Source organism: Muntiacus reevesi, chromosome 5 (genome assembly GCF_963930625.1).
Source record: "Muntiacus reevesi chromosome 5, mMunRee1.1, whole genome shotgun sequence".
NCBI lineage: Eukaryota > Metazoa > Chordata > Mammalia > Artiodactyla > Cervidae > Muntiacus > Muntiacus reevesi.
In genome coordinates, this window is record NC_089253.1 from 77,155,702 (window position 1) to 77,180,329 (window position 24,628).

Consider the following 24,628-nt stretch of genomic DNA (forward strand, 5'->3'; position numbering starts at 1 on the left):
GTAAGAATTATGCGGTCTGCTAATAAATAATTCACTCCTAGACCCTAAAAATCTTTGACAGTCAAACTTATTTGCTAAATTTATTTGCAAACTTATTTGGAGAAGAATGTTCTCGGGCATTCTGAACTTTATTCCGGGCATTCCACTGCTGATTTTCCACTTAGGGCATCCTAGTTGACATCTTGTTTTAGTTTTCAGACATTTCATGGTGAAAAATTAATACCATGTCACCTATGCTTTTCTTCAATCAAATTCAACAAGTCTACTAAAATTTATTAAAATGCCATACAGAGGACCCAAGAAGGAGTAAAGATAGAAAAGGAAAAAGGGGGGAAAAAACCCCCATAGTTTATCATTTAAACCATGTAGAGATATTGTTACAACTAAAAATTTAAAATGCCTTGAAAACTTACCCAGCATCATGTAAACATCACAGTTAACACAGCACATGCAAATTCAATGGGATTAAAATAAACTTACAAGAAAAAATAAGGCTGAGAATCCATCCACAAAAGAGGCACACAGCATTTGTTAAAATGGGTGACCTATTCTCTCAGTAGAGTATCAGACCCGACTGTTCTCATGTCCATCACTTTCCAACACCGCAGAGTCAACTTTTAACACAGCTTCCTTAGAGGCAGGAAGCTTCAGGCAAGTGGAAGATTTGTGACTTGTGAGCAATACTTACAACACCGTTGACTAAAAGAAGCATAAAAATTACTATGTGCCCCCTATAATTTGGTATAACAATGCTCTAAGGCAAGCATGAGTCTTGAGGAATTAAAGATTGAAAATGAAAAATGCAGTGATATGTAAGTATATAACCTGTAGCTCACCTAGCAGAATTTCAGGATCCATCACTAACAGTGGTGTTTGGGGTTAAGAAACAGAGAAACCATAACCATGATAGTTTTAATTAAAACATAATTAAAACATTTAATTAAAACATAAACAGAATTTAAAGTAGCTTTAAAAGAGGAAGATGTGAAAGAAAGGGAGTGGTAGAAAGGGAAACAATTTTTAAGAAGAAATTAACTTTTAGTACCATGTTTATGCAAATATTACTAGTGTTCATTGGAAGAAAATCTATGACTTTTGGGGGGTACCATTAATGAAAAACAATTTTTTTTTCAAGTGCACAAAGACTATATTTTAAAGAAAGAAAATATTTACATTGCTGTTCTTTACAACTATATATTTGATTTGATGTCTATTTTTTTAAACAAAACAAAATTCATCCCCAAATCATTTGACAAATCTGTTTCCCCCTTCCTTAGAACAAGATGTTTAACCTAGAAAATGTGTAGGGTCGGGAGGTGGGAGGGGGGATCGGGATGGGGAATACATGTAACTATATGGCTGATTCATGTCAATGTATGACAAAACCCACTGAAATGTTGTAAAGTGATTGGCCTCCAACTAATAAAATAATATTAAAAAAAAAAAAAAAAAAAAAAAAAAAAAAAAGAAAATGTGTAGGGTCCTTTTTGATCAAAATATTGTATATATTTTGCTTTTTGAATGGTGAAATCAATAAGTATATAGTCATTCACTAAATAATTATTTTTGCATTTATTTAGATGCTGGTCACTATTCCATCACTGGAAATAAATGGGAAAAATGTGGCTCTTCACCACCAATCTTATTGTCAACTGGAAAAATCAAAGTTGGGGTACTGCTTGCTATAACCAACAACTTCCACAAAAATGATGAAAACAGAGCTATCAGGACAGAGGCATTGCCACTGTCTGAGACAGACAAGCTCCATTTTGTTGTTGCTGCTAAAATATCATGTTTTTGTTTTTGTTTTTCCTATTACTTTGCAAAACAAACGAGTTCTAATTCAGAGCACTTCAATGAGGTTCTAAGTTCTCTGAGATCAGACGGCTGTCTGTTCCTACCAGGGTGCTGGATTGGTAGTGAAATAGCTCTTGAATAAAACATTCCAAATGGAAGCGTCCATACTAGTTATTACCGTTTTCTAAGCCTTTTACCAAAATAACTAACAACTGATCATATAGGTAGAAAGAGAATGAAGTTTTGAGTGGGGCACATACTTCCCTCTACTCTTTGCAACAGTTCTAAAAGGAAAATAAGTAACAGCCTTTCTTTTCAGGTGAGAAAACAGGCCAAGAGAGTAAAGCAATTCCATTAAAGTCATGTTTCAAGAAAGTAGTGAAATGGATTAAAACTTGAGTTTGTCTGGTTTCAAATAACCATGTTCTTTCCACTACACAGTGCTTCCTCCAGTGAGAGGAAGCTTGGAAGCCTTGTTTACCAGTCCATTCTGTGGAACACTGATGAGACAAAATGTTCCACAAGCATTGATGGACTCATGCCACGGTCAAGTAACTTTGGGAAATGCTGAGCATATTAAAGGCAGTGAGGTATTACGTAAAAGAAATGTTTAATTTTATTTTATCTTTTCCTCAAACTCATCTGACTACCAAACCCAGATTTTTGTTTACATTTTAAGACTTATTAGCATCTCTTGAAATGAAAACAATTTGGCATGTGCTTTTTCCTTCAACTTTTTGGTTGAGACTCAAGGCGTGTGGGATCTTAATTCCCTGACCAGGGATTGAACCCCTGCCCCCTGCATCAAAAGTGTGGAGTCTTAACCACGGGGCCTCCAGGGAAGTCCTTGGCATATGACTAAATGACTGAAAAGAGAAAAGATGAATGAATGAGAGCTTTAAAGTAGAAATTCAGTTTACAAAGCAATTGAAATAAAAAAGCTAGTAGTTATGAGGGAAGCATTTGAAAAAAGTATAAGATTCAGTCTGTTTTCAGTGTAGCTGAGAGATAGGGGCATTGGGTGGATGGATGGAGTCAGAGTCAAAAGGGGAGGCAGACATACAATAATACACACAGCATATTTTCAGTACAAGTTTTTAGTGATTAATATGGGCTGAAGTTGAGAAGGTTTTGAGAGAAAAGAGTCTTAGTTGGACCATTTTCAGTGGAAGATGATGAGAAGCAGAAACATGTTTGCAGGGAAGTGAAGAAAAGATTCTCAGGAACTATGCAGGGAAATAAAACAGGACAGGTAGGATTGGTCCAGATTATAGACAACCGTACAGAAACCATCCCAGCATCCTGTCAGTAATTATGGAAAGAAAGACTAAAATCTGAAGGATAGTTTTAGAAACTCAGTTTGGATGAGTATGATGATTTTGAATTTTACAACTGGTAGCAAATGCTTGTCTAAGGAATCCGTTGAACCCCTAAGTTATCCTTGCTCTACCAGCATTCTGGAGTTGAGAATCTACTTCTTCAGATTACAGAGAAGTACAGCACCTATGAATTGAGGATAAAATGGTGCCAAGGAAAGGAAGTATAAAATGGAGAGCAAGACAAGGACATGAATTCGCACATCTGACTGCAGAGCAGTTTCTGTTTGGAGAAGTCTATTTAAAACAGTTGAGACAAACAATCAAAAACCTCTTTAACTTTTTCTCTGCCACAACTTAGCCAGTACCTTTTGTAAACCACTATGTTTCTGATGGCCCATTGGATAAAGAATCCGCCTGTAACGCTGGAGACCTGTGTTCCATTCCTGGGTGGGGAAGGTCCCCTGGAGCAGAGCACCGCAACCCACTCCTGCCTGGCGGGCTGCAGTTCCTAGGGTCGCACAGAGTCGGACACGACTGAAGCGACTTACTTAGCACACACGCCTGTTACTTTTAGAGATCGCTGTCCGTAAAGAGACAAAAAATATGGGGGAAAAAGAACATGACATTTCTAAAAGACAAACTTTGACAAAAATCATATGGGAAAGGATAACAGAAAAGGGTAAAAACTTTCCTGGTTAAAACAAAAGTGGCTTGCTAGAATCCTACCCCTATCTCCCGTTTTATTATTTTTCTTATTTATTATTATTTTCACTTTCATTATGGTTATATTCCACATCTGTTTGAAAAGTGTGTGGTGCTGGGATTGACGTCAAAGATCCTGTGTGCTTAGTCATTAAGTCGTGTCCAACTCTTCTGCGACCCCCATAGACTGTAGCCCTTCATGTAGCTCCTGTCCATAGGATTTCCCAGGCAAGTGTACTGGAGGGGGTTATCATTTCCTTGGGGATCTTCCCAACTCGGATCCAACCCGCCTCTCCTGCACTGCAGGAGGATTCTTTGCTACTGAGATACCAGGGAAGCCCATCAACTTCAAAGATATTAACCACAAATAAAAGAAATCCCACAATGAAACCCCAGGGTGACCAAATATGCAACACTGATTTGGGGTAAAATTTTGATTTAGAAGATTACACTAGATCTCGTGAGCACCTTGGCCACGAAAGCACGATGGCATATTTAAACATATAGAAGAGGGGGAAAGAAGCTTTCCCCCAAAGTCAGGGGCCCCGGCACAGAAAGTCGGAGCAGGGAGAATGAAAAACACCGAGGGCAAAGATTATCACTCGCCCGCCAGCAAGCGGAGCCAGAAGATAATGTGACAACTCTCCCGCCACGGAAGATTCCGGGAGGGATCGGGAGGCGGGCCCTATCTCGGGTACAGACTACCACTCCCAAGTCCGCCCTGGGCTCAAGGGCTGGGCGGCCAAACAGGCTTCACGCGCAAAGCATTATGGGACTCGTAGTCTTTGTTCCCTTCAGCTCTTTGGAGGCGGGGAGCTCCTGTTTTATGTAAATAACCAGCCCTTCCAGTCCCAGCTTCCTTTCCTCCCTTTCCCTCCCCCTAGGTTCTTTCCCGGAGAGTTTGAAATTCCCGCAGAGCAGGCGCCCGAGGCCCGAACCCTCGCGAGAACTCAGATCTCCGCGCCGTGATCTCCTCTCTGTCTCCCACCTCCTCGCCCTTCCCCGCCCCTCCCCTCCCCTCCCCGGTGAGTGGGACTCCGTGTGCCTGCCGGGGGTAATGCGCAAAGCCGGGCCTGCTCTGCCGGAGCGAAGGAGGCAGAGGCAGAGTCGCGTGGGGGAGGACCCGGAACGACGGCGCAGGCACCGGCTGCGTTTTACCCGCTGAGCGGTCGGCCGGTTTGCAGCCGGCGAAGGCGCTCGCGAAGTGGGGGTTGCGTGGATCTGAGCTGGCTGGGGCGGTCGCAGGCGGAGGCCCGCGAAGAGGCAAGCGGCTTCCGCGGGGCGGAGGTGAGCGCGCCCTGCCGGTGGCGGCGTTTCTCCCGGGAGATGCTGTGACGGACTCGCGCGGGAGGAGCTCGCGCCTCGCCTCGCGCGCCCACTGGACTCTGCGGCCGCGGCGGCTCGGTCACCCGCCCTTCTCTGGTAGGGGGAAGGGAAGCAGGGGGTTGGGCCGGGGCGGCAGAGGGTGGGTCGGCGCGGCCTGCGCCCGGAGCCGCGGCCCGGCTTCTCCCGCCGCGCCTGGCCCGCCGGGCCCTCCTCGCGCCGGGCCTAGGCCATGCTTATGGCCGTTCAGCGCGCAGCGGCGGCCGGGCTCGCGGAGCCGGCGCGAGGGAACGAAGGCGGGCGTTGGCGGGTGCGGCACGCTCCACGGCTCCGAGAGTTTGTTATATAACCTCCTTCTCTGCCGAGCGGCGGCACATGGCGGCGGAGAGGCGCCTCGGGGTCCAACCCCCGCGCCTAACGCGCCGGCTGCCGGGTCCTCACTCTCTCCGGGTGGGCCTGGACCGCGGCGCCTCTTCCCCACGGTCTTCCGATGCGGTTGAGACCTTGGCGAGCTTTCCCCCTGGGCAGCCTGCTGGTACTTTGAGTCTCTGTTACGTTGATGGGTGCTCCGCATGCTGCCGGACGTGGCTATGAGTCTCGGGCGGAGAAGTTTGACCGGTGATTTGAAAAGTGCAGTGAATTGGTCCGATAAAGGGGATTTAAAATAACTGTACATCTTGGAGTGGGTATTTGCCTTGCCTTGTGCCGCCTGGAAACTTGAGGACGATGAATTTTGTTACTCGTTGACTGTTTTGGGGGGACGTGGGGAGGTTAGTTTGTTCTCATAAGCCAGCGAGGTTCAAACTAGCCGTCATTATGTTTTTTCAGATAGGCAGTTTGAGAACGTAATTGATAAGAACCTGGATCCTTTAGAATAAAATACAGGTCTCTTGGAAATCTTAACTTCAGTTTATCCTTAAAATTAAAGAGACAGTAGATTTTAAGAGCTTTCTTTAGTGCTCTTTCATTGATTGAGTCTGGGAGGAGAGAAATTAGGATAGATTTATTGATTTTGGACGATTTGACTATGGATGACAAGCCCAGCTCAAGTTAATGTCTTGAGGATGCTCGTGTGTTAAAGCTCAATGGGAAGCCTGCATTCTCCCCGTACTGTAATTTTTGATTCTGATTTTTCAATAACCTAGTTCCAAAATGTCACCAATTCGCAAACAGCAATAATTATTATTTTTTAAATTTCAAAGATTGTTGTACAGCAGTTTGGGGATGGGCATATATTTATTTTTAATTTTAAGGAATAAAGACTTGTTTCTTTCCTAACTTAAAAAAATTCCCGGAGATTTTTCACTGTTTTCTTCAGAATAGAGTTTCATTTCCCTCGCTTAGGTCATCGATCTCAACAATAAATCTTGTCTACTGTCCACCCTCAACTCTTCACAGATGTATGCTTCAGCTATTCCAGAATCATCCCCAGTCCTGGGCCCGTTTTCTTGAAGATGTTCTTTGAAATTCCTTTGCTCCTGTCCTTCAGCCTGGAGTGCCATCTCTGTTTTTTCAAAGTTGCATGCGTGCTCAGTCACTTCAGCCTGTGTCTGACTCTTTGCGACCCCATAGACTGGGACCTGCCAGGTTCCTCTGTCCATGGGATTCTCTAGGCAAGAATACTGGAGTGGATTACCATTTCCTTCTCCAGGTGCTCTTCCTAACCCGGGGATCGAACCCTCGCAATCTTGTGTCTTGTGCATTGGCACTAGCCCATTTTCAGCTTTCAAATCCTCCTTAGCCTAAATGCCATCTTTTCTATATATTTTCATTTCTCTGTATCCCACTTTCCTGGGATCTCACAGAGTATATACCTTAATTGCAGCATTTATTCTCATGGTTTATAATGTATCTCCTAGAATGTAAACTCCTTGAAGTCAGGAAGTAGATTATCTTTGTGCCTTTGTATTGCCTCCCCAACGCTATGTTTTAAAAGTAGTTGATGTTTGATAATTGTTGAAGTTTGAAAGAACAACTACTAAAAGACTGGAAGTTTCTGGGTCCCTGGATAGTTTACATTTATATTATAATTTTTAGTCTTTTTTAAAAAGTAAAAATGCATACAGAATGTTTTGTAGAAATGTTTGCTCAGTATATGCTGCAGTACAGTTATTGAACAACTAGTTTAGAGTTTTATTTTCTGTGGTGGAGTTCAGCAGCTTTCTAGGATGAATGTATTTCACACAGCTGATTTCTGGTATTGTGTCAGTATCTTTCCCAGTACCTTTGCAGAGTTTGCTTTGCTTCTTAATATTGAAACAATGTATATTTACTTAAAAATAAGTTAGATCCAATATTGAGTTTCTTCTTTTTAATACACTTTATTTTTTAAAGCAGTTTTAAGTGGAAGGCACAGAGATTTCCAGTATTTGCTTTCCCTGCTCTAATTCATGCATAAATTTCCCCCTCATCAGCATCCCTTAGTAGACTGGAACATTTGTTACAATTGATGAACCTGTATTAACACATCATCACCCAAAGTTCCTAGTTTACCTTACTCTTCACCCTTGTTGGTGTAAATTGTCTGGGTTTGGATAAATGTATAATGGCATGTATCTACCATTATAGTACCATTCAGAGTAGTTTTCACCACCCTAGAAATACTCTGTTCTCCCTGTCTTTCCTTCCCTCTCTTAACCCCTGCCGACCACTGATCTTTTTGTCACTGTAGTTTAACCTTTTTCAGAATTGTCCTATAATTGGAATCAGCCACTGTGTAGCCTTTTCAGATTGAGTTTCTTCACTTTATAATTCGAATTTAAGCTTTTTCCAAGTCTTTTCTTTGCTTGATAACTCATTTCTTTTCAGCACTGCATAATATTCCATTGTTTGGATGTACCACTATTTTATCCATTCACCTACTGAAGTACATTTTGATTATTTCCAGGTTTTGACAATTATTAATAAAACTTAAAAATATCCATGTGCAGGTTTTTGTGTTTATATAAGTTTTACCTACCTCCTTTGGGTAAATACCAGGGAGCATGATTGCTGGATCTTATGGTAAGAATATGTTTAGTTTTGTAAGAAACTGCCCAGTTGTCTTCCAAAGTGGCATTGTACCAATTTGCATTCCCAGCATCAGTGTATGAGAATTCCCGTTATTCCACATTCCCACCAGTGTTTGGTTGTTGTCAGTGACTGGATTTTGATCATTCTACTAAGTATGTATTTGTGCATCATTGTTTGAATATGCATTTTCCTGATGACATAAGATGTGGGACATCTTTTCATGTGCCTATTTGCCATCTGTATATCTTTGTTAATGAAGTGTCTATTAATATCTTTGCCCATTTTTTAATTGGATTGTTTTCTTGTTGGGTTTCAAGAATATTGAGTTTTTAAAAATTGATTTTGTTATTCAACATGTCAATTCTTGCCTTCCTAGTATCTTACCATCCTAATTTGTGACATGTTTAGGACTTGTTGTATGGTATTGTGACCCTCTGGAACTCATAGGAATAAGATACGATTTTTGCTTTTTGGGAATTCATAGTGTTCTGGGGAAGACTGACAAATACAGATAGTGGATTTCAAAAATCATTTCTAGGATTGCTAACATAAATGTGGAAAGGAATGAGCTCAGAAATGAGATTAAATCGGAAAGGATTGATTTACCCAGACCACACTGGAAATCTAGTCCTTAAATGATGTGTGGGGCTTTGGCAGATGGAGATGGAGGAAGGAACAGCATAAACAGAAGAATGAATATGCCAGGTAATAGAAAGCTGATGAAGGAACGGCCTTGGGGAGACAAACCTATGAAGATAGGCTGACCCTGCCAGATTGTGGAGGTCTTTGATTACCTGTGACTGAAGATGTCTGTCTTTATATGCAGTAGAGGAGTCATTGGAGGTTTTTGAGAAGGGAATGACAGTCCATCTGTGCTTTATCAAGAAAATAAAAAAAATTTTCATTGACATTAGGCACAGTGTTCCTACTCTGCTTATCTAGAACTTGGAAGGAGTTGAAAGTTTGTAAAGTACTTTTTAGAGGTTGACAATATTATGTCATCAAGGCTAGGACTCTACCTACTTTTGTACAGTACCGAACATAGCTGCTTGATGTGTTTTTGTGAAGAGAGAGATATAGATAGATAGATATAGATATATATATAGACTTAGATGTCTTTATATAAGATGTTCTTTCTAATATACTTTTTAAACGTTCTCTTTAGTGTGCTTAAAATGTTAACAGTTCACACTGTAAATTCAGTATATGAAAGGTTCTGAAGCCAGAAACCAGTTTTTGCCCTGCATTTTCAAAATGTTTGTGTGCTCAGTCGTGTCCGACTCTTTCAACCCCACGGACTGTAGCCTGCCAGGCTCCTCTGTCCATGGAATTTTCCAGGCAAGAATGCTGGAGTGGGTTGTCATTTACTTTTCCAAGGGATCTTCCCAACCCAGGGATTGAACCTGTCTCCTGTCTCTCCTGTGTTACAGGTTGATTCTTTACCACTGAGCCGTCATAGAAGCCCAGCACAGATGCAAAGGCTCACTTCTAAATCTGGAAAACTTTTTCTTTCAGTGAACATTTTTTTGAACTCCTTTTGTGTCAAAATTGACCACTTTGTTGTCAGGAAATGACCTCCTTTATTCCTGATAATATTTTTTGCTCTGAATTCTACTTTGGTGTTAATAAGTTGCTTCTGGTTTTTTTTTCTTTTTTTTTTTTTTTAATTAATGTTAGCATGTTACATCTTCTGTTATTTACTTTTAACCTATCTAGACTTTTTATTTATAGCGTAAGAACCTGGTAGCAATATGTTCCTCTCTAGGCCTTTCTGCTGTTTTGTGGTTTGTTTCCCTTGTATTATAAATATGTTATGAACTCCTGCTTTAAATAGATGATTGCCTTTTTTTTTTCTTGACGATTGTCTTTTAGATGATTATCTTTTGTTTTCTTTTTTGATGATTGTCTTTTAAAGAAATTTAAAAATAAGGAAAAAAAGTGTTTTGACTGTTTTTGGTGGTCTGTATTTTTTTACATAGATCCAGGTTTCTGTTCGGTAGCATTTTGCTTCTGCCTGAAAGAATTCTTTTAACATTCCTTGTGGTGTAGATCTGGTGATGATCTCTTCAATGCTCCTTTGTCTGAAAAGTCTTTATTTTACCTTCATTTTTAAAAGATAGTTTCACTGGATATAGAATTCTAGGTTCACAACTTGCTTTTTTTCACAACTTAAGATCCATTACTCCACTGTCCCTTGCTTGTGATGTTTCCAGTGAGACTTCTTTGAATTATCTTTGTTGCTCTGCAGTGTGCTGCTTTTAAGATTTTTTTCTTTGTCCCCTGATTAGGATGTATCTTGGTGGAGTTTCTTCATGTTTCACATGCTGGAGGTTTACTGACCTTCTTGATTTGTTGCTTTGTTCAGTTTAGTTTCTCAGTCATGTCCCACTCTTTGTGAACCCCATGGACTGCGGCACGCCAGGCTTCCCTGTCCATCACCAACTCTCAGAGTTTGCTCAAACTAATGTCCATTGAGTCAGTGATTCCATCCAAACATCTAGTCCTCTGTCCCCTTCTCCTCCTGCCTTCAATCTTTCCCAGCATCAGGGTCTTTTCTAATGAGTCAGTTGTTTGCATCAGGTGGCCAGAGTATTGCAGCTTCATCTTCAGCATCAGCCTTCCAATGAATATTCAGGACTGATTTCCTTTAGGATGAACTGCTTTGATCTCCTTGCAGTCCACAGGACTCTCAAGAGTCTTTTCCAACACCACAGTTCAAAAGCATCAATTCTTTGGTGCTCAGCTTTCTTTATGGTCCAACTCTCACATCCATACATGACTACTGGAAAAAAACATAGCTTTAACTAGATGGACTTTGTTGGCAAAGTAATGTCTTTGCTTTTTAATATTCTGTCTAGGTTTGTCATAGCTTTTCTTCCAGGGAGAAAGCATTCCTTCTGCAGTGATTTTGGAGCCCAAGAAAATAAAGCCTCTCACTGTTTCCGTTGTTTCCCTATCTGCTTGCCTTGAAGTGATGGCACCGGATACCATAATCTTAGTTTTCTGAATGTTGAGTTTTAAGCCAACTTTTTCAGTGTCCTCTTACTTTCATCAGTAGGTTCTTTAGTTCCTTTTTGCTTTCTGCTGGAAGAGTGGTGTCATTTGCATATCTGAGGTCGTTGATATTTCTCCTGGCAATCTTGTTTCCAGCTTGTGCTTCATCCAGCCCGGCATTTCTCATGATGTACTCTGCATATGAGTTAAATAAGCAGGGTGACAGTATACAACCTTGACGTACTCCTTTCCCAATTTGGAACCAGTCCATTGTTCCATATCTGGTTCTAATTGTTGCATCTTGACCTGCATACAGATTTCTCAGGAGGCAGGTAAGGTGGTTTGGTATTCTCATCTCTTTAAGAATTATCCACAGTTTATTGTGATCCCCACAGTCAAAGGCTGTGGCATAGTCAATAAAGCAGAAGTAGATGTTTTTCTGAAACTCTCTTGCTTTTTCCATGATCCAGTGAATGTTGGCAATTTGATCTCTGGGTCCTCTGGCTTTTCTAAATCCAGCTTGAACATCTGGGAGTTCATGGTTCACATACTGTTAAAGCCTGGCTTGGAGAATTTTGAACATCACTTGGCTAGTGTGTGAGATTAGCGCGATTGTGCGGTAGTTTGAACATTCTTTGGCATGGCCTTTCTTTGGGATTGGAATGAAAACTGACCTTTTCCAGTCCTGTGGCCACTTCTGAGTTTTCCAAATTTGCTGGCATATTGAGTGCAGCACTTTCACAGCATCATCTTTCAGGATTTGAAATAGCTCAACTGGAATTCCATCACCTCCACTAGCTTTGTTTGTAGTGATGCTTCCTAAGGCCCACTTGACTTCACATTCCAAGATGTCTGGCTCTAGGTGAGTGATCATACCATCGTGGTTATCTTGGTCATTAAGATCTTTTTTGTATAGTTCTTCTGTGTATTCTTGCCACTTCTTAATATATTCTGCTTGTGTTAGGTCCGTACTGTTTCTGTCCTTTATTTTGCCCATCATTGCATGAAATATTCTGTTGGTATCTCTGATTTTCTTGAAGAAAGCTCTAGTCTTTCCCATTCTTTTGTTTTCCTCTATTTCTTTGCATTGATCACCAAAGAAGACTTTATCTCTCCTTGCTATTCTTTGGAACTCTGTATGCAGATGGGTATAGCTTTCCTTTTCTCCTTTGCCTTTTGCATCTCTTCTTTTCTCGGATATCTGTAAAGCCTCCTCAGACAAACATTTTGCCTTTTTGCATTCTTTTTCTTGGGGATGGTCTTGATCACCGCCCCCTATACGATGTCATGAACCTCCGTCCATAGTTTTTCAGGCACTGTTTATCAGATGTAGTCCCTTGAATCTATTTATCACTTCCACTGTATAATCGTAAGAGATTTGATTTAGGTTATACCTGAATGGTCTAGTGGTTTTCCCTACTTTCTTCAGTTTAAGTCTGAATTTTGCAATAAGGAGTTCATGATCTGAGCCACAGTCAGCTAGCTCCCAGTCTTGTTTCTGCTGACACTGTATAGCTTCTCCATCTTCGGCTGCAAAGAACATGATCAGTCTGATTTCAGTATTGACCATCTGGTGATGTCTGTGTGTAGAGTTGTCTCTTGTGTTGTTTGAAGAGGGTGTTTGCTATGACCAGTGAGTTCTCTTGGCAAAACTCTGTTAGCCTTTGCCCTGCTTCATTTTGTATTCCAAGGCCAAACTTGCCTGTTAGTTCAGGTATCTCTTGATTTCCTGCTTTTGCATTCCAGTCCCCTATGATATAAAGGACATCTTTTTTTCTTGTTAGCTTTAGATGGTTTTGTAGGTCATAGTTTTCATCAAATTGAGGGAGAATTTGGCCATTAGTTTTCCAGATATTTCTGTCTTCTCCTTTTGGAGATTGAAAAGACCCTGATGCTGGGAGGGATTGGGGGCAGGAGGAGAAGGGGGCGACAGAGGATGAGATGGCTGGATGGCATCCCCGACTCGATGAACTTGAGTTTGAGTAAACTCCGGGAGTTGGTGATGGACAGGGAGGCCTGGCATGCTGTGATTCATGGGGTCGCAGAGAGTTGGACACGACTGAGCGACTGAACTGAACTGAATACATGTATTAGGTCACTCAGCTTGTCTCATAGCTCACTGATGCTTTCTCCTTTCTTTCCTCACCCCAGTCTTTTTTTCTTACTGTGCTTCATTTTAGTGTCTACTATGGGTGTTTAAGTTAACTAATACTTTCTGTGTGTAACCTGTTAATCCCATCCAGTATATTTTCTCATTGCTAGAAATTTGATTTAGACTTTGGATATCTTCCTATTTTTCCTTAACGTGTTCATGCTTTCCTCTATCTTGTTGGATGTAGGGACTTTAGCTAGAATAACTAATTGATTTACGTTTCTTATCCAGTAATTCTAACTTCTGTGTGATTTCTAGGTCTGTTTCTTTTTTTTTCCACTAAAGGGTCATATTTTGCTGTTTCTTTGGATGTCTGCCATTTTTCAGTTGGATGCCAGACACTGTGAATTTTATTTTCCTGAGTACTGGATATTTTTGCAGATACTTATATATTCTTGAGCTTTGTTTGGGGATGCAGCTGAGTTTCTCGGAAACAGTTTTATTCTTTTGAGGCTTGCTTGTTTTAGACCAAAACAGCCTTTAAACAGGGCCTGATTTTTCTCCCCACCGCTGAAGCAGTCAGGACCTTTCTGAGTACTCTGCTCAGTGACCATGTGTTAGGTTCCCCCCCAACTCTGGAGTTACACCTGGGCCTGTGAGCATTTTGTGGATCATTTCCAGTGACTCATTCCTTGGTCTCTGGTACTTTCCTTATATGCTTATGCTAATCATATGAAAATTCAGGGGAACCCACTGCAGATCCCTGGAGTTCTTTGTGTGGCCCTTTGTACTACAGTTACTCTACCCTGTGAATTCTAGCCACCTTTGGAGTTCTCAACCCTGTTTCGATTCAAGGAGACCCTTGGGCCTTATTTGGGTTCCCTCTCAGCTCTGTATCCTGGATTCTCTCTATACATAGTAACATTGTTCAGTCCTAGAGGTCATCTTGTTTTTCTTCTCTGTGCTACCTATTGTCCTGTTTCTGAACAACTTGTTTTCATATATTTTGTTTCTTTTTTTTTTTTTTTTTAAGGTGGGAGAGTATATTGGGAATGGAAGTAACAATTCTGTTCTTGAATATTATTATGACTGAGCCATTTCTTCTACATCATAATACTTGTTTTTTTTTTTAATTATAAAGAGTATAACAGAAAATAGATCCAGCCTGAGAAATGAACACTTATATTTCATTTTCAAAAATTTGATTGTTGTGCACCTGTCAGATGAGTTTTAGAATCACTTTGTGAAAGTCTTCTAAAAATTCTGTTAGGGTAATGTTGATTGAATTGCAGTGATCATGGAACTTTTTTGCTTAATGGCCATGAACACCCCACTGATTATACTTTGGGTAAAACTACCCAAAGTGTTTTGAATTTTGAAGGTTTTAGCTCTAGAGAAATGATTTTGGTTTCAAGTTTAATAGGAAAAATGTATTCACTTCAGTTTACCATTATATTCTTTTAAATCAAGGCATTAAAAGGCCATCAGAGGTGAAATCCTATTTCCTGCCTAAATTTGTGTAAAATTTCCTTTGGTGCTAAAATGTTTAGAAGAGGGATACAATCATTTCTGAAAGCATAATGCTTTCAGCATCTAAAACCTGAGCCTAGGTTGTCATGTAAATATAAGATGTTAATATAAGAGGCTAATGAATGGACAGTACTTTTCACTGACTATATGTTATAGTAATAATAGTTTAATTTAGTTTGATTATACTTTGGATCTGTTTTGGATAAAAAAAGTTCCACGTTTAATGACTGGGAAATTTCAAACATAACTTTTGTTTAGTTTTTTGAGTTAATGCTAGGAAATATGTTTTTTGAGGTAGTTGATTAGAGTTTTGTCTAGAAGATAGCATTTATAGCCTGAATAGAAAATTGTAGCTAATGTTTTATTAACTTTCTGAGGAACCTTTTCAAATCTGTTTTTTCTTTTCACATAAATTGGTAGTGGGACTAAGTACTTGCCAATTATAGAATGACCAGAAAGAACAGGAAACTGGAGATCAAAAGACCAATAAATAGTCTAGTCTTTGACAAAGACTGAATCACTTTAATTCAGAAATTTATTTATTTGTAAAATGAGTGGATTTTATTAACAGTTTGTACTGCATGGTAAAGGGTGGAAAAATAAATCACTTATTATGTAGTTAGTCAACATTCTTTGCCACCTTTAGTGAAACTAGTAGGGTTAAAGTAAGTAAGATTGGATCTGTCCCCTAAAGAACTTTCTAGTTGGGGATACAAAGAGTCAGTTACAGAGTGCAATAAGTGCCATCCGTGATAGGGAACGTATCAGGTTCATCAGACACAAACAGAATTGTTACTTAACCCGGACAAGGAAAGTTTTCTGTTTTTTTTGAAGAATCATTGTTTTAACTAAGTCCTTAAAGTTTCTGGTAGTGATGGAGTCATTAACCCAGAGAAGAAACAGAAGAATAGAAACAAATCTATAGAGAGGAGGGAGAAAGATTGTTTCATTTTGGAAATGTTGACTTTGAGGTGTCATGGTAGCAGCAACATAGGGAATGGTTAGTCATGTCTGTCACTTTGGAAGGAATGTGGTGTTGCTGTCTTAGAATATTTGAAGCCTGGATTTCTTTGTTCTGATGATCTGATGATGAGATAGAGGATATAGCATGGCTTTTTCTTTTTTTAAGAAGAGTGATTTCATTTCTAGTGTCTAGAAATAATATCTAATTTAAGAAAATTTCCATTTTAAACATTTTATTAGTTTTTATTTGTCTCTGCTCGGTCTTTGTGATGGCACTTGGGATCTTTAGTCTTTGGTTGTGGCATGTGGGATATAGTTCCCAGACCAGGATTCTTTAACCTGGGCCCTCTGCACTGGGAGCTCGGGGTCTCTCTGCCACTGGACCACCAGGGGAGTCCCAACATGGCATTTTCTTGGTTGTTAAGTGAATATTAGTTTGATTGGCACCTTCTTCCCATCTTAGGTTATATAAATATCTCTTGTATTTTCCAGAGCTTTATTTTTATTTTAGATTTGTTTTTTTTTAATTCTTTAATTATTGATTTTATAAAAATGAAAGACATTAAAAAAAATTGAAGCCATATCAAAACATAGAGAGAGGAACAAATCACCTCAAAGTAAGTAGTGCTAATATGTTGTATTTCAGACATCGCTATAGCCAATACCAATAGAAGATTTCATAGAGATTAGTTTTATGAAATGAAATAGACTGTAAATGTCACTTTTTAGAAAGATTTCACATACAGAATAGTTTTATGAAATGACTAAAATTAAAATAATGTTATTTTTTAGAAAATTAATTTTATAAGAAAAACTGAAAGGACAGGAATTTAGTAATTCCTGTGTTTAGTAATTTATGATAATTCCTTTAACTCATCAGTCCTTTCTTTCTAAAGGTGGTAGTTTTTGGTTTGGTTTGATTTTTAAGAAACATCTTTTAAGCATGCTCAGTTTCTCAGCTGTGTCTCTCTGCGACATCTCAGTCTCTGTGTGTGTCTCTGAGCTGTGACTCTCTGTGACCTCATGGACTCTAGCCTCCAGGCTCCTCTGTCCGTGGGATTATCCAAGCAAGAATCCTGGAGCGGGTCACCATTTCTTCCAGGGGATCTTCCCAGTGAGGGATTGAACCTGCATCTCCTGCGTTAGCGGGTGGATTCTTTACCACTGAGCCACCTGGGAAGCCCTATCTTTTAATGATGTTTGTTAACTATTGTTTTGACATAGGTTCAGTCAGGTAGTATTGATTTTATTTTCTGAGAATGGCCTGGACTGAGTGTTAGAGTTGTGTGTAGTCCCTGCTGGGGAACTTTGTACCTCGTAAAATGACTTGTACCTGGTTGATATCATTCTCCTGGTAGGGACTCTCCTTTGGACATTAATGCCTTTCTCCCAAGAAAGTAGCACAGTGCCCTGGAAAATGGCACTCTAACGAGGTCCAGGGCTTTCCTGATTGTTCTTTGGTAAATAATCTGCCCGCAATGCAGGAGACCCCCGTTCGATTCCTGGGTTGGGAAGATCTGCTGGAGAAGAGATAGGAGGTCCAGTGTTACATAGTATGTAATGAGAGGCTTTTTAATCTGGTGTTTTCCTTGGGTTATCTATATTCACCCTTTTAATTTACTTCTTTCCAAACTGAAGAATATTCAGATTCTATGGATTTTTTAACTAATCTTTTTTCTCTGTATTATTTCATTCTGTACACATACACATGTACTTTTATTCATTTTGTAGCTATTAGAGGAGTGTTTAGTAGTATGTGTGTGGATGACTTGTTTTGCTCTACCAATGTGTAGCTTCTTTGCTGGAAATGAGTAGCAGATTGTCCCAGTAACTTTAATTGAATAATCCATACTTCTGCTCTTGTTTGAAATATCCAGATATCGTGTCAATTTTTGTGTTTCTGTGTCTAAATTACCTGTTTCAGTGATCTATGCATTGCTAGCATATTATAGTTATTACAGTTCATCTATTTACCAGGACTTTGACAAACCATTCTTTTTGTATCTTAGAAGCTGTGTTTGATCATTATTCTATCTGAAGCCTTGCTTTTAGAATTCCCTTTAAGGAGGATCTGTTTGTGTAAAACTTAAGTTTTTGTCAAAAAATGTGTTTTCATATTTGTTTGGGGGGATCGTTTCAGTGATACATAAATTATATGTTGGCAGCCATTTTTTGCTTAGAATTTTAAAGATATTCCAGACTTCTGATTTCTGCTGTTGTTGAAGAGTCACTCACTTCTTTTTATTAGATCTAGAACTTACTGCTCTTCCTGACTTCAGAAAATTTGTCTTTACAAATCTGGGAAACATCTTTTAGAATATTGTCTCTTCCTTGCTGTTAGCATTATATTTTGGGGGATTCTGAATAAACATATGTTAGATTTTTCCCCCCTGTATTGTCTATAACTTTTAAATACTCATCTCTGTCTCTTGTGCTGCATTTTTTTCTCTCTACAGCTTTTCTTGTCTTTTGAGTGTTTTTGTTGACTTTAATAATCAACAAAATGATAAATTGTTAAAAAAAATTTGTTGAGTGGGCACAAAAGAATATTTGTAAATAACAAAGAAACATGATACAAAGAATACCTGTGTGCTCACCACCACTTTTTAGAAAAAGAAAGTTAATTACTTGGTGTCCCTCGCTGTTCCTCTCCATCCAGGCCCCTCTCTCCTCTCACTTTGTGTTTATGGTATCCTTTGTTTTATTCAGTTTTGCTACATGAGTTTGTATTCTTAGGCAATATTTTGTTTAGTTTTGCAGTCTTTTAAACTTTATGTAGGGCTTCCCTAATAGCTCAGTTGTAAGTGTAATTCTGCATGTATTTTCTCTACTTTTAATATACTTTGATGTTGGTCCATATTGTTGCTTTGTAGCTGCTACATTCTCACTGCTCCATTGAGGTTTTTCCCCCCCTTGAGTTCTAAATTTTACTTATTTCATTTTTCATTCCAGCAGTTCTTCCCCCGTTCCCCAAATCTATTTGACCAATTTTCATTGTAATTTTTAGTTTATTCCTCATTAGCAAGCTAATAAACCCTTGGTTTCTTTAAACCTATTAAACATACCTATTTTTTATTCTCTTATTTCAATATCTGAATGAAGTCTTTGATAGGTTAATTCTGCTTGTTACTGATTATGATATCCTTGTTTTGTTATTTTGACTGTAAGTTCATTTCCTTCGAAACTTCATCTTTGAGAACTGTTGAGATTCTAGAAAATATTTGGTAGTTTCTGTGGGTTGCTTGGAGCATTACCAACCTGAGACTACTTTATATGATATTTTTAACCTGGGTATTTTCTGGTACCATGCCTTGAATTCTGGGTACTAATTTGTATGAAGGGAATTTTTCTTTTTCATGTGTAGAAACTTTAGGTTGTGGTCAAAATGAACTGCTCCCTCTCCTGCACAGAGAGTGTTTCTATCACTCACCTCTTTGCTGATACAGCCCTATGGAGTTTAATGGGGTTGGGGTGGGGTGGGGGGAGGCCCTTAGCTTCCATTGGCTTTGTTAGCCCTAAGGTTTTTTTTCTTCAGACCTCAGGATGCTTAAAACAAGATTAGGGTCACCAGGGCTGTATTTAGTAGCTAACCTTCAAGATCCAAGCCAGCTTTTATATCTTGCAAAATTCATACTGTTTCTACATTTGGATTTGCCAGTAATCATTCAGAAAGATATTTTTATAGTTCAGCCATCATTTTTTCTTATTTACAGTGGGAAAGTCATTTAGGATTTTCTAGTCTTCTGTACACTGGAAAGGAAAGAATTTTTTTTTCTATCCAGTTAAAGACATATACCACACTCAGTTCCTGACCTGAGTTTGGTATTTTTCCTGGACTTTCTCCTCTTTTACTGTGGTGGTAACTTTTCTAAAACAGTATCATTTTTTTCCTGTTTTGTGTGTGAAGTGCTTTTTGAGAGTGAATGTAGCAATTAATTGCATTGAACCCAGTCTTCAAAGAATCTGTGTAGGATTCATGTATGTCCTTAGGACATCTGGTTTAATGAATCTTTACTCTCCTCAGGCTGTTTGGGAAATACTTTCTTAGAGAATATCCCAGACCTAGAAGCACATAATATGTATTTCATAATCAGATTTTAGTTTCAGTTTATTTACTTTTGTATGATTATCTTTTTCTTTTCTCCTTCTGACTAGGGATAATGAAATGTCTTATGGTACAAACATATCATAATAATCTTACTTTAAAAATTATTTGCAGTGGAAGTATGCGAGACCTAACGGCGCAGGTGACTAGTGGTCTTCTGCAGTTCCCAGAAGTGACTATCCAAGCCCTTGGAGAAGACGAAATAACATTAGAATCTGTGCTTCGTGGAAAGTTTGCTGCAGGTAAAATAATGTTGCTGAAAATTTACTTATTTGATTTGTAAGAATAATAATAATAAACATATACTGTGATTCCTTTAATGTGGAAGAAAAAAAAGCAGAACCCACTTAGAGTGGTCTTATATGTAAGTATATTACATCTACAACTGCATATGTAATAATTTCTACCTACTTGAGCACATTTTCATTGAATATCCTGGGATATTATAGTTCATTTTTCTTTATTACAATACCATATATTTTATACCTTTTCGTATTGAGTATCTGCATTTAAAAAGTAGAAATAATACGTGACTGGTTTTTCTTTATGATTAGGCAGTGGTGATGAGTTTAGAGTAGTACCGAGTAATCGTGTGGGTAGAGAAACCTGACTGTGGTGCCCTGTGTGTGCTGTAGCCCACACGCTCCTCTGTCCTCTGTCCGTGGGTTTTCTATGCCCTTCCCCAGGGTATTTTCCCACCCAGAGATGAACCTGCATCTCCTGCACTGATAGGTGGGTTCTTTACCACTGAGTCGCCTGGAGGCCTGTAGTGCCCTAGGTGATAAAATATATTCAGGAAGTCTTATTGCTTAATTCCATTAACCTGAACAATATCTTAATAATGATCATGTTTTAAACTATGTAACATAGCAGAAAATTATACCAAAGAAACCATTAAATTAGGGATTTCAGTCTAGTGAAATATATTGCAGAAGATCTCTCTAAAAATGAATTTGATAGCCACCCTTCCTAGCAGAAAGACAATATAGACATATAGATTAGTAATTTAGCTATTTATGGAGCTGTTCTCTTGACTATTAAAGGTAATAACACTACTTCTGTTCCCTGGTGGCTCAAACAGTAAAGCGTCTGCCTACAATGCGGGAGATCTGGGTTCAGTACCTGGGTTAGGAAGATCTCCTGGAGAAGGAAATGGCAACCCACTCCAATATTCTTGCCTGGAAAATCCCATGGATAGAGGAACCTGGTAGGCTACAGTCCATGGGGTTGCAAAAAGTCAGACATGACTGAGCGACTTCAGTTTCACTTTCTCTTGACTATTAAAGGTAGTAACACTACTTCTGTTACATACTAGGCACCATAACAACTTTTAATTGAGGGAGTATTAGTTTTTTCTAATTAGGCACTTTTCTTTGTAACTGAAAATCAAATAGGTTAAGAATTTGGTCCCAGTACACAGAAAGCAAGTTGTAAAAATGAGCTTTGAACCCATGTTTTCTGGGCCCCACTGTGTCATGCTATTTTTTAAAACTATATCAGCTATAGTCTAGTATATACAGCTACTTGTTTAGATAGGTGGTTCAGTTCATTTCAGTGGCTCAGTTGTGTCTGACTCTTTGAGACCCCATGGTCTCTAGCACATCAGGCCTCAGTTTAGTAGTAAAAGTTGCATTGTTCATCTAACTGTTGAAGGAGAAATTCCAGTGTCTAGTTTTTGATTCTTCTGTGTTACTCACTTCCTGTATTTTATTCATCAGCAAGCAAATCCTTTTAGTTTTGCCTCTGAGATGAATCTCTAGTCAATTCACTTTTGTTTATTCATGGCCACCAACCAAGCATAGGTTATCATCTCCCTACTGCTGCTTTGGCCCCAACTTTTTGTCCATTTGCTGCTTAGCAACTGGACCGACATTTAAAAACATAAATCAGATTGTCACTGCCCTACTTAAAATCCAGTTACTTTACATTGCATGCAGAATAAAATCCAGATAAGACTAGTCAGGGGCCACAAAGGGCTTCTGTTATTTCCTACTATTATACTAGTTATGTCTTGTCTCCTAGATTTTGAACTTTTCAGCAACAGAATCATGTGTTATATTTTTCTAACTCCTGTAACACGTAATTTAACTCTTAATGTATAATGTAGTAAAAATATGAGTTTTGGAGTTAAGGAGACTTGGGATCCACTTTTGGCTCTGGTATTCATAGCTCCATGGGTTTTGGGCAAGTTATTCATTCATACAGTTGTATGAAAGTTTAGTTGCCTTATTTCTGTATTGAAGTGTAATAAGGAGTAATGAGATAATGTATTTAAGCATATAGCACGGTACCTTTACTGGTTATTTTATTCTTATTGCAGTAGTAGTTAATTTATTTTACTGTTTTGAGGACCACTCTGTTCTATAAATGCTTAGATTTCAATTTGAAATGAGTTATAGATTATATATGTAACAGAGCTTACTGCTATTTAGTTTTGTTGTATACAGTATTAAAATAAGCAAAATTTTTAATTTTTTTCTTTTAGGGAAAAATGGACTTGCTTGCTTGGCCTGTGGTCCACAACTTGAGGTAGTGAATTCTCTAACAGGAGAGCGGTTGTCTGCATATAGATTCAGTGGAGTAAATGAACAGCCTCCTATAGTCCTAGCTGTGAAAGAATTCTCTTGGCAGAAGAGAACTGGATTGTTAATTGGATTGGAAGAAGCAGAAGGGAGTGTTCTCTGTCTTTATGACCTTGGTTTATCAAGAGTGGTTAAAGCTGTTGTTCTTCCTGGACGGGTAGGTACTGCTTAAGATATGTGGCATTCTGTTTTCAACACTAAACCCCTGCTGGTTACATGGCTGTGTTCACTTTATAAAAATTCATTGAACTGTATGCATTTATTTTTAGATTACTTTTGGGAAGTTATTTTTCATTAAAATGTTTAAAGAGGTTAAAAATATTATCAAAGCAACATAACATTTAAAGTAAAACTTTAATTGGATAAAGAAGATATATGTATATATACATACATAGTCGAATATTTCTCAGCCATCAAAAAGAATGAAATAACGCCATTTGCAGCAACATGGGTGGACCTTGAGGTTTTAATACTAAGCAGATTGTCAGAAAGAGAAAGATAAATACTGTATGTGAAATCTAAAATATACAAATCAACGTGTCTATGAGACAAAAACAGACTGACAGATGTAGAGAACAGATCTGTGGTTGCCAGAGGGGCTGAGGGGAGAGCAGAGGAGGGAAGGGTTGGGAGGTCGGGATTAGCACAGGCAAACTATTATTTATAGGATGGATAAACAACGAGGTTCTGCTCTGTGGAACAAGAAACTATATTCAATATTCCGTGACAAACTGTAATAGAAAAGAATATATAGAAGGAATATATATGTGTATAACTGAGTCACTTTGCTGCACAGAAGAAATTTACACACCATTGTCAATCAACTATACTTAAGTAAAATTTAAATTATAGCTTATTTTTGGTTAGAAAATTACAAAGTAAAAATAATGACATGTAGTGTTCTAATTTTTTATATGACAGGTATCATCTAAGTCTTATTGTTAACTTCCAGTTTTATGAGGACACTGAAAATTTATAAAAATACTGTATTCATTACTATGGCATGTTTTCCTTGCCTTTTTTACTTTTTCTCTTTTAATTTGAGTCTACAGCCTTGGAGTAATATGGGAAGTATGTCTTTATTACCATTTATGATTTGAGTAATTTATTTAAATAGTGGGTTTCTTTATATTCACATTTATTAATTCTAACATATGTATGCATTCTATATGCCAGATATCTTATCTGGTAGTAGTTAAAGAAATCGAGTTGTTTCTTCAGATTTATTACTCCTCTTTTTCCATGGTGAGAAAATGTATACACTCACAAATACACACAGTCAAAAATCATGGAAGAGTAGATCTGCCTGTGTGAAAGAAGTATGCACTTAGATACATACAAAAGTATATGTAGGTTTGTATGCATATATATATATATATATGTAATGTATATAGTCTTAGAACAGAATTTTTAAACTTAAAATGGAGCTTAATGACAAAAGATAATGTTTTTATAGTGAAGAAATAGACCCAGTGGGCTAATGTAAAGTCTGAAATAATTTATAGCCTGATATCTTAAATATACTTACCAGTGATAATGATTTTAAAGCCAGAATTATTTGGCAGTTTATTGAGTGCTTACTGTAAATCAAGCTATGTGCTAGATTTTACAAATAAGTAGATGAATTGAACTTGGTCCGTGCTGTCCAAAAAGGCTTGTAGTCCAGTAGGAGAAGACAGATTATAGGATTGGTCCGTGCTGTCCAAAAAGGCTTGTAGTCCAGTAGGAGAAGACAGATTATAGGATTATAGTATGAATAAGTACTTTGATAACATTTTAGCACCGGAACATGAAGAACACCTGGATGACTTCTACTCAAAAAGATTGGACATTTCAGGCTAAGAGACCCAGCATGTAAAAAGTCACAGTATATGGAACATTTGGGAAACTAGACTTATTTAGAATGGCAGGGAAGAGTAGAAGGAGAAAGTGGGAGCCAGAAATGGTGAGAATTGAGATTGTGAATGGCCTGTTGTGCAGTTAGAGGCCTCCTTCTAAAGTCTGTAGCTAAAATTTTTAATTTAAAGCAGAAGTGTAGTGTAAAAAGCCCTTTGGTTGGGTAGTTCAGGTAAATAAGGATGATGAACTGAGCTGAGGAAATGACATAAGGAATGAAGACTGTGGAACAGATTGCAAAGGTATATTCCAGAAGTGACATGGACAGAACTTGCTGAGTTTTAATTGGATAAGTGGTTGATACCAGATGAAA

At 38.5% G+C, this 24,628-nt stretch overlaps 1 protein-coding gene across 4 annotated transcripts in view; it reads left to right on the forward strand.

Moving 5' to 3' along the window:
• Positions 1 to 4,829: 4,829 nt before the first annotated feature.
• Positions 4,830 to 24,628, forward strand: part of AHCTF1 (AT-hook containing transcription factor 1) — an 84,089-nt gene continuing 64,290 nt past the window's right edge. For 2 of the 4 annotated variants that reach the window (XM_065935575.1, XM_065935578.1), the window contains exons 1-3: positions 4,830 to 5,240; positions 19,952 to 20,079; positions 22,323 to 22,576. In XM_065935575.1, coding sequence (XP_065791647.1) covers positions 19,959 to 20,079; positions 22,323 to 22,576 — 375 coding nt within the window. In that variant the 5' untranslated portion in view covers positions 4,830 to 5,240; positions 19,952 to 19,958. Of the gene's footprint in view, positions 5,241 to 5,578; positions 5,677 to 19,951; positions 20,080 to 22,322; positions 22,577 to 24,628 lie in introns of those variants that run through there. The other 2 variants (XM_065935576.1, XM_065935577.1) reach the window with 2 other exon arrangements.